At 50.4% G+C, this 14,348-nt stretch overlaps 2 protein-coding genes across 2 annotated transcripts; one reads left to right on the forward strand and one right to left on the reverse strand.

The window, feature by feature from the left end:
- Window positions 1-8,305: 8,305 nt before the first annotated feature.
- Window positions 8,306-8,716, forward strand: QC763_308250 (uncharacterized protein; the record flags this gene model as incomplete). Its single annotated transcript, XM_062911272.1, has 1 exon — window positions 8,306-8,716. The coding sequence occupies one exon, from the start codon at window positions 8,306-8,308 to the stop codon at window positions 8,714-8,716; it is 411 nt and encodes a 136-aa protein (XP_062767292.1).
- Window positions 8,717-13,014: 4,298 nt separating this feature from the next.
- On the reverse strand, window positions 13,015-13,392 carry QC763_0056200 (uncharacterized protein; the record flags this gene model as incomplete). Its single annotated transcript, XM_062905810.1, has 1 exon — window positions 13,015-13,392. One exon carries the CDS (start codon window positions 13,390-13,392, stop codon window positions 13,015-13,017), a length of 378 nt encoding a protein of 125 aa, XP_062767293.1.
- Window positions 13,393-14,348: the final 956 nt, after the last annotated feature.

Below are 14,348 nucleotides of genomic sequence, written 5' to 3' on the forward strand. Positions count from 1 at the left end.
AAGACGCTTGCCAGCTCTGAACTCTCACCACCGGGGCGTGCAGAGATGGAAGGGATGCAACGCTATCTAACCTCCATGCCAGGGGCCAAAACCCAAATCTCGAAATGCACGGTCTGGGCTGGCTACCTTACCTTAGTCTGACCTTGCCTCCATCCGGAAACTTCTGAGTAGGCAGAAGGCAGGGGCAAATGGTGAATTGAACACAGCTCTCTGTACGACGCCGTTTGGCGGCAATTCAGAGGGGGGGAGGGGGGTGGGCAAGCAACACTGGCATATAATGCCACCAAGTGAAGCATTTGGATATGCACCTCGATTAATCAGGCAAAACGCACGGCTACTCTATCTTGTTTATTGCGTCCTGAGGTCCCTACATGTTTGAACGGCCATGAGGAAGAGACAAAGATATCCAAACACGAATGGATTGGATACACAGAGACGAAAAGGAGACAGGGCCGGCCAGGTCATTCTCGTGGCAGTCGTGCTTGTTTGTCGTTGATATTAAAGAAAATTCTTCTTCCATCTGAAGGTTTTACGGCCTTCTCATCAACAGCTAGCCAGCCTGCCAACCCAGGCCAGCGCTTCTGTCATAACCTGGGTGGCCACGGTGTGTTGTTTCATGGAATGCTAGTGGTCGATCTCTATCAAGGCCACTCGTGAAGTTGCGGCGGGTTGCAGATGCCCGGGCTGGCCTGCATGTTGTCTTGCAGGCGGTTTTGATGACCCTCCAGGGGATGAATGAAGTGAGGTCTCTTGTTTGGTCTGACTGAATTTGCTGATATGATACTCCAGCCAATAAGATCCCAAATTGCGGGTAGAAAGGGCATAACGAAGGAATGTCCAAAATTGAACATTAAAAAGATTTTTTTCTTCCCTGCTATTACACTAATCCGGGGCAATATATTGAGTTTCAGCGGGCTGAGTGATGAACAGGCCGATGATACTGTGAACTAGACAAACAAAAAAGAAAACATACCATATCCCAGCTTTCTATTTCCACGCCCTGTGGTCTAAAACCGAAAGATTTTTCCAAACTCGGACCGGGCGAGTCGCCAACCGGGCTCAGGGGTTCCAGGTTCGCCAGGCCGAAAGAGGGGACATTTAACACACACCCTTCTGCTTGCTGGCCTGATGAGAAAGCCACAACTACGATTTCCATTTTCACGAGTAACACGGTACCGGTATCTGAAGATCAGGGACAGGTCGGCGATGTCAGTGCGCGGGCTGTTTCTGTTGAAGCTTGCCCACGATTGTCAGCTCGTGGCTTTTACTGGATACGCCCACGCCTGGTGGCATTGTTTTTTGTTCTTCTTAAACGCTGCCCGTCACTCACAGGGCGACAACGACAACTCTACGCCGCACAACGGCGTCATGGAAAAAAAAACTTTTCGAGGAGGCTTGAAGGCTTCCGGCCTTACCATCTGAAAAGTTTGAAAGCTGATACCTCTAATGGAATTTTCTGCCTAGCAACCGAGAGGCTACCGTATGGAGGCATTGTCTCTATTTGGGCACATTTTCTTACTCTTTGTGTGCTCTGTACCAGGGGCATTGTCAACAGCCCTGTCAGATTTGTGTGTCCCGAGGATTCGGAACAACGTTGGCTTCGAGTCCAACGAACACCTATCAGCTTATTTGTTCTCCATGAAATGCTGTCTGATGAGCACCTCATTTTGTGAGAGAGTCTTGGGGTAAAATATGATAGATCAGAAATGTTTCATAAGCAGAACCCGCCAACTCGGGATCCTCACGGTCTCAGGTCAGCACTTGTTGGTGATTTGCGCAGGTTCCTTTCTGTGAGACATGATTGGTCCTGACACCGAAGTTGATCCGGTTGACATTGACCGAAATCTTTGATATTCCGAACAGGGCGACTGACCTGCCCTCCACCATCAAAAGACTACACTAGTCTTTCACAGCCACCTACCGTTTCGTAATAGCGACGTCGTCGTCAACGATGCCCCCGCACCGGTGCTAGTACAGAGACATCAAGACCACGCCAGCAAGAAAAACGCTCAGTGATCACAATCACCACCAAGGATTTTCTTCCAGCAGGAGCTTGTGACCCGTGAGTTGTCGAAATGACAAACCACCGATCAAAGTCGGCGATAGCCCAGCAGTGGTGAGTTGTGTACGACCCATGCCGCTCCCAGTCTCGATCTGGAAAGAGTTGATGATGGCTATCGCCAGGTTGGGTTTAGTGACCTTTAGCAAAAGCGGCCGTGGCGTTCGGCGACTGCCCGAATCTGCGGGGGGTGAACATGCGATCGACATCAGCCTCGTTGGCCGTGATTTGACCGTGATGCTTGGTATCGTGCAGAGAGCACGACACTACTGCAAAGAAAGAGGAAGAAAAACAAACTTCCTGTTCCAAATTTTTTTGGTCCGGTCGTGCCTTTGGTGTTCTTGTTGGGGGTTGGGGGCGGCACAAGTATCAAATGTCTGCATCAGCCCATCCAACCCAGTCACTCACCTATGCGGCAATTGTGGTGTGTTCAAATCGAGACTATTCTCCGCGTCGGTGGCTGCCATATGTATGTAGGCGCTTTCAGCTGGTTGGGAGCGCTGGGCAAATGCCGGTTCCTCAGGCAGGATTTGCTGGCTGGCAAATGTCTCAGATCAAGACGGAGGAGGGCAACGATACAAGATAGCCGGACCTAGTGATGACTGCTTCTGTTGGACTTCACCCGCTCGACGCCGCAGCCACCGACAATGCAATGACAAGCCGGCTGTTCGGTGCTGAACCCCAGCCCATCAGATCATCATGACCCAAAGAAGGAAAGAAGAAAAAAACATGCTCATTGCTGGCTGCGAGAGAGAGAGCGAGCTACGATAGCTACAAGTTCGTCATCGGTGTGCCCCTTCTCCTATAGCTGTGAGTGATCGTCAAAGCATACAGGTGTAGTAGAATCCTACCTGCACACCCCCCTTCTACTTCTTTTGTTGAGCATGAAAGTTGTGGGTGTCTCGATGTGAAATCAACACCATCTTAAGTCAAACTGCAGCTGCGGTCCTTCCCCAGCTACAGCGTATGACTTTGAGTTTATGTGGTGTTGCGTGTCGGTTGGATGTTGTGGTGCAGCCATTTTGATATTAGGTATCCTCCGATTGAGGCCGGGTCCGATATCGCCAGCGGAAGAAATGAAAGATGATGCCCTTGATCGGAAGAACACCTTCATTCACGGCCATGAAGATATCCGAACAGCGACTCCGGCCGCGGCATCAAGAGAAAGGTGTTTCGACATGGTGTGGATGGCAATATCCGTGATTGCAACAGTAGTCGATCAGAGGGTCGTCGGTGATGTGAAATTCAAGACGAGTAAGGAGCAAAAGCCGATTGAAACCCATCCCATCAGATTCCCATCAGGGTCATGGGCGGTGGACGAATCGCCAGGCTTGCCGCTAGCGGGAACCCTATCTTTCTTCTTCTCTGTCCCCGCTGACAAAACAAACACCATCCCACGCTCGTCATCAGGGCCCTTCTCTTTTCTCGCAGTAACTCCCTTCCATAATCTTCAATTTCGGGACCAGAGATTCCCAAGTTGCATGCAATGTGGGGATCAGTGATTCCAACACTGGGTTGCATCGTTAACAGCTTCTGAGGTTAGCTTCGCCCTGGCAGGGAGATAACCCCCCAAGAATTCCAGAAACCCCAATCTTCAACGCAACGAACGACGAGTGGATTTCCATCTCTGGCTAGCCGGCCGCTTTTGTTGCCGAGAAACGAGAAAGTCGTGGCAGACACCCTAACCCACAAGCACCAAACTCTTTTTGTGAGCTCGATATCCACAGGATCAGACTGCCGGCACTGTGACCTCCAAATTTTGTCCTCCCCCCTATGCCCAATTTTGCAAAAGTCGTCCCACATGGCACCACGAAGCGCTGTGGCCTCACTGATCGAACGAGGTTAGCTGGAACCCGACGAAAAATAGTCCACAGTCTCCTTGGGAACTTGCGGAGCCGGCATCAAAACCAGAGGCACAGACGGATACGGAGCACAAGGGAGGTATTCAAAAACAGAACTCCACCATATACTCAGTAGTAAAAACGTGGAGAAACAGCGACAGTCGAATGGCAGAGAGACGGATAGATGCCGTGGGCCGTGGGCCGTGCAAATCTCCCGTGCCCGCCGCCGACGACGACGGACGGAGCAACGCGGACGAACCATTGCGGCCACGGGGGGGACACAAATGACGAGATAATCCAGGGTTCCGCTGCGATGTTCACAATCTTCAAAACCTCAAACTTCAACTTCCACTCCTCCCACCTAAACCCCACTCTGTCCAAACTTCAAGATGGGGGCACCATCCAAAACCAATCAATGCAACACACCTTTTTTCTTGCTTTCCCGTCCCAGTCTCTCATTCCTTCCTTCCACAAGACCGAATTCACCAGTCATGTGCGTGCCTTCCTCACACACATCACTTGGTCTTTCCCAGCAACTGCGAAGCTTGCCTGGGAGGAGGGGTCCTTCCAATAAACCCCCATTCTATCATTTTTTTGCTGCAGGCACAAACCACCACGACACCTAGGAGTGGATTTTTATGCACGCTCTCTCTTTCTACCTTACCTTGGTGTCCGTACCAACCTCTCCTTCCCGCCCGTCCGTCCGTACAAATTGCTGGCTGGCTGGCTGGCTGGCTGGCTCTGCCTCACCTGCAATGCACACTGCACACTGCACTGCACATCGTTTCCTTCCTTCCTGTTCGTTCGAGATCATTTGCCCACCCACCCAACTAAATAATGTGGCCTGTGTGGTCAGTCTGCTGCAGGTTCAATCGAAAAGGGAATAGGAAGAGAGGTTAGGCGATGATACGGTACATGTTGTGGTAGGTACGAATGAGGGGGGAAAAGAGAGAGGGGTAAGAAAACCAGTTTGAAGTAAACATGCTATTTTTTCTCACGCCCTTGCAAATGTGCTGTGAGAATGCCATGTCGAGCTAGCGCTGGCAGTTGGGCAACTGCTTGCAGTAGTGAATTATTTTACTTGAAGATCCCAACTCCACTACGGGATATGCCTACATTAGTAGACAAGAAAAATATCAAGCCTTCAGGGTAGGTACTGTAAGAAAAACAGGATTTTGTCAAGATCGCAGATCATGAGATCTACCACAACCACCACCCCCATGATCGACCCTGAGATTTTGTTGTTAACCCTCAGGGTCCTCACTCACACGGCTGCCGCGTACCGTTGTTGAGAAGTGAGGTGTTCATGCATCAAGCCCAATGAGGGTGGTGAGCCAGGGGATGAATGGGCGATAAACACGCCATCTTGTATGAGGATGTCAAAGTTGCCTAAAATGTTTGACGACCTACGATAGGGCGGGATCTACCTGTTTGAGAGACGAGATCTGTTCTCATTATCACGAAAGTAGGAAGAAATGATCATCTCCCTGGATGTTTGAGAAATGGCAACATTGAATGAGGGGGGGGTGGATGGTGTACGTATTTGACACACGTATACTCTGTGGGCGGAGTTTCCATTTCTTTGTCAAGTTTTCGGTCGTGAATTGGAAACTTTTAGACAAGGCCAGGTCACAAGGCGACTAACACGAAGGAAAATCCCCCTCTCAGCCCAAGCCAAGACGGTCTTCTTTTCGTGTAAAACCCAAGGTTGCTGTGATCATGAGCGTCTTTGTCAAAGAAAACTATGGTGCGCTCGTGATACCTGACTAGTTTAGGTAGACTAGAAGAAAATTCTTGACAATGGGCTGGCTGGGAAGGCAAAATGCAAGACATTAGTTTAGTTCAGGCTTCTTCTGTATGATGGTGACTATAGTGTCGTGTAGTCTGATATTCCAACCTCGCGCCTTACCATGGACTAGCACAAGGAAAGTTTGCCGCCTGAAGCATGGTTGGACTGGCGACAGCCGTCGTGTTCAAGCTGTCTCCCATTCATCGACATTGTTGGTTTGCAGAAGAGAGAGGGTGTGTTGTCTGGTTTCAATCCATGAGGGTGCGTGCACAACCGGCCAATGAAGGGGACCGGGGAGTTGTTTCTAGTCTGCCTCTCGAAAATGCAAGGACGGACGACGGACTGCAGACAAGGCGACAAAAAGCTGCGGGTGGTGGGTTGATTTTGGGATGGGATGGGATGGAAATTTGTTTGGGGGGCATATGAGCAAACGGGGGGCAAAAGATGGGACAAAACGAAGCGTTGCACTGCAGATGCAGGCTGGTTCAAAGAAGAGTGGTTCGTGATTCCCACACTCCGCACAAGCTATAGTAGCAGCCCTTTTACGTCTACATGTCCTGTCGCTCACTTTACACGACGACAATTGATACAGTATACAGCAGGGGGTTAATAAATGAGAAGTTGTTTTTCGGCGCGCGGCTGGGTGGGATGTTTGACGAAATCTGATCTGTATGTTTTCTTGTGCCATGGCTCTGCCTATCTGTGCCTTGCGAACCGCGAACCACCCCCCATCTCCATGATTGATATGCTGCTGCACTGCGACGATGGACGTAAATTGAGGGACGGCGAGACGACACCATAGACCCCCACGTTTGTCTCTGGGTTGCGGTTCCGTATCTCGAGTCCTTCTGGCTCACAAGCCCGCGCTTGGTTTTATCTTTCTTTCTTGCGTTGCCCGGCCGCTCCAGATGGTTGAGAATGCGGTAATGCCGCGGCAATCCGCAAAGTTGCGAAGAGACGAGATACAGGTGCAAAAATAGGATTTGGGGGTCTTTCAGACGATGGCGCAGAGGTACAAAGTACGTATCTAGGTCCAGCTCGCTTCCACTGGCATGAAAGCAGCAATGGTTCGAGACCACAAGCGTGAAAAAAAAAAGCCTAGAACAGAATATGGAAAAATGGAATGAAGTGAAAAGTTTTTTTTTTGATAGTCATTCGAGTAACCACACCGGCGACGCCCAAACACTCAGGCGCTCGGTTTCACCGTGTGGGTTTTGGGCCCCAGCCCACGATGAGAGAGGCCATCATTGGACGGTGTTGAAGAAAAGCAACTGGCGCTCCCGTTCTATGGCTAGCGGGTGAAAAAAGAGGCGAGGAACGCAGACACCAAAACGCCTGATCTGCCCTCCGCAAAGAAGCCGCTGCAAGGCCTGAGGCCGCACCCCCCTCCTCTAACTGGAAGCTTGAGAGGGGAGTGGTGCGCGGGAGGACGACACCAGCAGCAGCAATAGTAGCAGACGATCCAATCCAATAGCCACCTGCTCGTGGCCCGAACTGTGAATTTCTTGCGCTTCTTTTTTCCCAACGGGCAGTAGAAAGTCGGATGGCACTGGTGACAGTGATATGGCACCACAAGACGAGAATCTAACGAGGCACATCCCGAAGGTCAGAAGACACTGAATGTGTGTCCCTTGATGTCCCTTGACGGTGACGACCCCCCACCTATACAAGAATGGTTTTGCCTTGGCGCCATAGCATAAACATCTTGCACCTTAAAACAACTGAAGCAAGAAAGCAGACAGAGATATCCATGAGACAGGCCTTGCGATGCTCACCGATGAGTGCTGATGAGCTGTGGATGGCGGGCAATTGCGTGCACTGCTGATGACACACCCCCTCCCCGATGAGCTCAAGGCCAGGCTGGATGGCGCTAAAGCAGCCAGCGCCCCGCTCATCAGTTCACACCCAATTGACCAGGGTGGTGCCACGACAAAAAAGATGGCCGATATTCTCACCCCCGACTGAAAAGATTTTCTTTCCCACCCCCCTGACCCAAACCCCTGCCATAGCGCTATTGCAAACTTGGCCTAGCGCCGAGTGAAGGCCCTTGCCCAGCACACGCCCAGCACACGCCCAGCACACCCACGAGGTTTCGAGCCAGAAGTGGTACGTTCTCTCGGCGTACTGTGCCGGGATCCAAGTGCTGCGACCTTCTGCAAATTTCTGCTCAGGAGGTACTTTAGCGGCCTACCCCGGCAGTGTACCAGCTACCGCGTCGCTGTCTGAGTCCTCTCGTGGGTCCTTTGTGGTCATGGGCAGGTGCCTCGTCCCACCCCCCACACCTCCAAGCCCAGGGCAGGCCAGGTGCCAGGAATACATATTCCAGGCGTCTCCCAGTTCAACTTCGCTCCTCCTGCCCTTGGCACCAGCACATCTTGATCTTCATCGTTTGATCTTTTCCACACTCTCCTTCTCCACCACTTCGCTCCCAGTCCTGTGAGTCAACGGGCATTCGTCTTCTTATAGACTCGACCACCCTCTCTCTTCAACAGCAACAGCAAGATCAACCAACAAAGAAGACCAACAAGCAACCACAGCCATCTCGAGCTACTGCTACATAGCAACACCAACAACTAAACAACACCAGCCAACCTTTCAGATCAACAATCAGTCAACATGTCCTTCGATTGGGATCACCAGTTCTGCCTGGGCTGCGACAAGCAAACCGACGGCACCACCTACTGCTCTGAAGCCTGCCGTCTTGGGGACTACGAGAAGACTGCTTCCTCTTCATCACCAAGCTCTGGGGCGAGCTCACCAACCCTGAACGAGTGGACCTTCAACAAACCAACCTCCAGCAGCTCCAAGTTCTACCTCTCCCCCGCCTTCGACTTCAGCACACCACAAACATCCCGCTCCAACTCTGTCCTCTCCCCATCCGCCTCGCAAACCAGCCTCTGCTCCATGCGCAGCACATCCTCTGCCGGGCTCGACGCCGCTCAACTGTCAGACAAGGCCGCCCGCGAACTGAGGGCCTACGCTCGTTCGTTCGAATCTGTCCGCACTCAACGTAGACGATCGTACTAGACGACAACGAACACATCTTCCTTCGAGCGAATTGTCCTTTTTTCCTTGCCTTTATCAACAGTAGCGACATATACCCCACACAATCGATTTATACACACCATACACACGGCTCAATCAACATTTCTTTTGTCTCGGTCTTTTTCACAACGGGTTTCTGTAACAAAAAAATTGCATTCATCGGAGCTCAGCATCATAAAAAAGTTTTGGGTCGCAACACACATGCCCAGGCTTGGAACACACCATCCAAGAACCGGGGTTTTGGCTTTCTGATTTTAATTTCCTTTTGGGCGTACAACAACACTTGGGCTTTGGGTCGGCGGGGCTGGGCTTCACAACAACACCACACAATCACATCACACAACATGGGATTATAGGAGGAAGCCGTGTATTACAGAGAGAAAGCGAGGGGACAATATCTGTTTTATTTTCTCCTTTTTTCTTCTGTGCTATCTACTATGGGATGGGGGAGGTACAACATCGCTTACCTTACTTGCATCTGGAACGGGTTTTTGGGTTCGGGATGAGGAGGGATGGAATTGTTTTATGGGAAATCAGCTTTGGCGGGCGGCGGAGCTCAGACTGTGTTTTATCATATTGCTACAAAGGGAAACTATGGGGAGGGGCCAGGCGTTTTTGATCTCAAGACCTAACAGCAGAGTCTTTGGAGAACATCATCCTTTTTTTTTCTTTTTTTGGGCGGATGGAATCTCCCATCATTAGGTAGCCAAGCAGCAAATTTGTCTGCCTACACCAGTCAACAACAAAGTTGACTAGGTGAACTTAAATGGGAAAAGATTACCAATCCCACTACCAAGGTCCACTTCATTTGCATAAAAAGTGTCGTCAACAATAAGAAAAATGTCTTAGAGGGAGCAACAGTCACGATCGTAAGTGTCGGTGTAGTCAGGAGGTGAATCGGGCTCTTTTTTTTAGGGGACTCCACCCAAGGTTGATGATCACTTGAAGTTTTGGAGGTATGGAATGCCAATGTGTGTATTAGGTAATTGAGCCGGTCTTGGAGGTTGATCATGTGTTGGCGATTTACAATGTCACTGGACCATTTTTTCGAGAGCAGGTTTTTTTAGAATGTAGAAGATTTTCTCCACTATCTAGTGAATGGAAGTGGTGATCATGCTGTCTGCCTTTTGTGGTTGTGACAGCTGGGTTTTGGCAGGGCAGTGACGGAGTTGATGTGGTAGGCGGAGGCGGAGGCGGCACGGGAAACATCCTCCGCATGCAGCCGGGCTGGTGTTGTTGACCAGCCATCGAGATGCAGCATTTTGAGAATGATGGGCGTTGGAGAGGGGGCATCATCAATCATGTGGTCTTTTGGTTGGTGAGAGAGGGGTTAGGTATGCGGTTACCATTTTCCTCCAGGTTATGTAAATCGTTCAAATCATAGATGATGTACATATGTTTCTACCAATTGCACCTACAGATTTATGCAAGTTGCAGCAACATGTGCAAAAAGTCGTGGACTGTGCTCAGCCACTCAACTTATTGAAGGTGGAAGAGGAGGACTTGACCCCCTATTTACAACTCATGCAGTGATTATGCATTTTTGGCCGTATATGCCGTTGGGTATGGGAAATATTTGAGCAATCGTCGATGGGCAATTTTTTATCGAATGTTTTATGGGCATGTTTTTGGCACGATCTTGTCCAAGTCCCCAAATTGGATGGACACCTCCTCTACAGTGGCAGTGCTTCTGGATGATTTCTATGGATCGAGGTTGCAATCTATCCATCAGGGTATGGAGAAGAAACCGTTGAGATCGAGGAGGGTTTTGAGTGTGACTGCTTGATAGATCCACTTTCGATTGGCATGTCACTCATTCATCCTCATCGGTAGGTCCGGACATCTCCCGCCCGCCAGCCCGCAACCCCCATCGGACGATATGAGGTTGCGAAAAAACGGGAGTACCTGCAGTCATTATACATCATACATTGAGAAGCATTTTTTCGTCCTCGGGGCTTTCGGGGATCGGGTTTCTCTTCACGAGGGGTGATTTCATCATTGTTCCATAGTTTGGTGTTTGTGAATAGATTCACACTGATTAGAGCACGTAGTTTTTCTCCCCTTCGGAGCTTTCGGGATCAGTTTTTTTTTTATCACGAGGGGTGATTTCATCATCGTATAATTTCTCCCCATAAGCATGGTGTTTGTGAATAGAGAGTCACATTGGTTGAAAGAGACTGCGCTCTCCCTGTTGGGAAATAGTTGGAAGTGGGGATTTGAAGCCTGATGACGACTGAATGGGCAGTTTCATGAACTTGGACGGAAGGGAGAGAAGGGACGGGATGCAAAGGAGATCACTCCTCTCCTCCACAATTTTCTCGTTCGAGAGAAGGTTCCGAAAGGGCGAAGAAAAATAAGTTACAGGTTTAGAGTCAAAATCCACTTTTTAACATCATAGGTTGGGAAGTTGTGTGTTTCAGGTTGCTTGCCTGTTGGCGTTGCTAGGTGGGGAGTAAGAAAACTGCTTTTTTTTTGCTGGCATGAAAGGTTGCAGGGAGAGATGCTGTGCCGGGTGTTGGGACCTTCATGGACGGACCTTGGAACCTTGATGGGCAAAGGTTCCATTTGCTAGGTAAAAAGGGTTTGTGTCTGTGTGTTGTCTACACGAGTAAGAAAGCTCTCTCCAAGTGTATTCTTCTCGGAAAAGCTGAGGTTCAAGCGAGCGGCGTAGGGAGCTCAGGGGGGAGGAGGCTCAATTCAACAGCGGCAGCAAAGAGAGAAAAAGCTTGGCCTGATCTTCAATGTTGCATATAGCCGCATATATCAGTCTGAAATGACCGGCATCAACCTCTTGCAGGCAGGGAGCAATTGGCAACCGAAGGGATGAAGGGATTAGATAGAAGAGAGTCAGTGACATCACATCAAAGTTCAATTAAAGTTTGTCTAGTCTCAATTGCGTGCTCGAGCTCAGGGCCGAGATGCAGACGTTGGCCAAAATCCCAAGAAAAAAGTCTCTAAACTCAGAGCTAACAGGAACCTCAGGAAGTACCGCCGCCATCGCCGCTCGCCGCCGCAATGGCAGGACGGAGCTGAGCTATTCGTAGCTTTCCCCGCAAAATTCACTTTTTTGTTACCGTCCTCAGACGCATGAGTTTTTCCCATCTGGAGACAGAAACAGGGACCCTCCATGCTTGATCAGGGGAAAATGGGGGGGGGGGTGAGCTTCGTAAACTGCCGATGTCCAGTGGATACGCCTATTTTTTGTGTCTGGCAATCCGAGCTGGCTGGAAGTCCCAAATCGTACGGTCGAGGTTCAACATCGTTCATTGTTATTTCCGATGCTATGGTACCACCCACATCTCACCTGGCAGTTGACGGCGACGGCGGAGAGAGCCGGTGAGCCCCGTTCCGTGTCTGTCTATACCGACGGGGTGTTGTAATAATGGTCCGGTTCGCGGTACCACGAGACAACTGAATTTTCTTTCTCTTTTGTCAATGATGATGAATGTCTTGGACGGGGCAAGAGGTGATTGGTAGGGGAAGAAATCCCGGGCTTCCCAGTGGGCAAAGTTTGCATCCCTGTCTTTGTTCCAGAAGTCGCGCCATTTTACTGTTGAGCTCCCTTACTTGAAAATGACGATAGTATTGAGACACTGCCTTTTCTTGCTTTGTGTGGAAAGTTCTCGTGCACAGTAAAAAAGATGATCCCCGCTCCCGATCGCGGATGTGTGCCGTCTACCCTTAGTGTATCCGAGTTGCTGGGTTCCAGACTCCTTTTTTTTTTCTTTGAACGGCTCATCATGGAGTAGGAGTTGTGGAGCGGCATCGGGCAGTGCAGTGCATTTTTTTTTTATGATTTCAGCCATATCAAGGTTACCTTAGGTAATATCCACCTCAGTTTACAAAATGCACCCCTCTCGATCGAGATGGCCGGCCGGTGTTGCGAGAATGAAGCGAGGCATGAGGTAGAGCAGAGTGAGACATTGAAACATTGAAACAATGCCACCACTTCACCGACCGGATGAGCCGCGGCTGGGCAAGGCGTCGAGGAGTCTAAAACCTGTCAGGACGAGTAACGGTCACTGTAACCATGGATAGGAAGATCAAGGCGAAACTGCGTGGTATAATGCCGTGATATCTGTGATCATATCAGCAGGAGATATCATCACCGGGTTCGATCGCGATTTGCTCAACCGACTTTTTGCCTTGTATATTCCGGCTTGGCTAAACGTCTTGCTGGCTTCGGGTAGCCAGAGTTCGGTAACACAGCAGCGCCTCGCTGTGAACATCTGATAACAGCCATGGTGTATCGGTGATACTACTTTGCAACCGTGTGCGCATCAAATGCCAAAGAGGTGGCGGATGTTGCCGCCCAACCTCACGGAACGGGTTGACAAGAGACGGGAGAGCAAGAGATAGCAACTGGCGGGCAGGCAGGAGGTTCTCTCTCTGTGCTCATCGACAAAGGCAATGATGTTAAAGCTGTCAGCCATGGTTGTGTCCAGGAGAACCCAGAATAGGCAAGTGTCATCTGCTCGGTTAGACAGCTTGGCTACAGGGAGGAAGGGGGCGTAGATGGAGAGCTTGAGGAAGGGCCCTTTGTGAAGGGATTCCCGGGCGTATTTTCCCGCACAAAGGTTTCTCTGCCGGTGATTGCTTTTGGCCCTTCCTAAGGCGTAGACCCTCGGGTCCGTCTCCCTGAAAGAGACACCAGCCATGCCATTGTTTGCAAACTTCCGAGATTGGAGGACGACCACTGGAAGTTTCCAGGGAACAACGCACACCTTTGCAATCCCCCACGCAGTACCTTATGCATTGCTGCGTTGCTGCCAAGAAAATACCAGCAGGTTCCGTGATATTTTCTTTGTTGACGACAGTGCTCTGATTGCGCCTCAGGGGGTAGGAGTTGACTCACTGACGGGGTTGAAAAATCACAAAAAAATCTGCTGTCACGGGCTTCACAAAGATGGAGTCGGCCGAGTCCCTTGCTTGTGGAGGGGGAGGGGTGTGATCAGGAAGAAGCTGGAGCCAGATCGGATCCGCAGTGTCAATTTCTTGCCAGGGTTGAATTGGAATTGTGGAAAAAGTCCACTTTGTCCACTCAGCAATCCACTTTGCACGTCAGAGCACTGCTGGGCCCCACTGATGGCATCATTGGGTCATCAAACAGCTGTTGGCAAGCAATTCTGCGTACCTACTGTAGGTAGTATGCAGCCAATTGGCCTGGCTGGCGGCTTAATAGCGCTGATATTGAAAGAAAAAAGGTTTTCGTTTCAGAACAGGCGAGGTTTTCCTGTGGTTGAATTCATCTATTTCGGAGCGAATCACTGCCCGTAACTTTGTCGGTCCGTCGGTGAGCAGGGTAGCGGCTGACATAAGGCTCGCTAGGCCAGGATCGGGGGGTCTTCCCGCTGGGCAGCCTCTCGGATAATTTGTTCGCGCCCAGCTTTCGTGATTGATCTCCCAGCCAAACCAGATCAGATTCAGCCCAGTTTGATGTTAGCGCTGTGCATCTCAACATCAAACACACCAAACACTAACAGCTTTAGGCCCTTCGATTGGTGTGCCCAAGATACCAGCTGTTTGTGTTACGCAGTTCTTCGGCAGTCCATCGCTCGATCCACGCACGCCCTGGTTCGCTTGGCCTGGCATTGCTGGCTTGAGACAGCCTCTC

Source organism: Podospora pseudopauciseta, chromosome 3 (genome assembly GCF_035222475.1).
Source record: "Podospora pseudopauciseta strain CBS 411.78 chromosome 3, whole genome shotgun sequence".
NCBI lineage: Eukaryota > Fungi > Ascomycota > Sordariomycetes > Sordariales > Podosporaceae > Podospora > Podospora pseudopauciseta.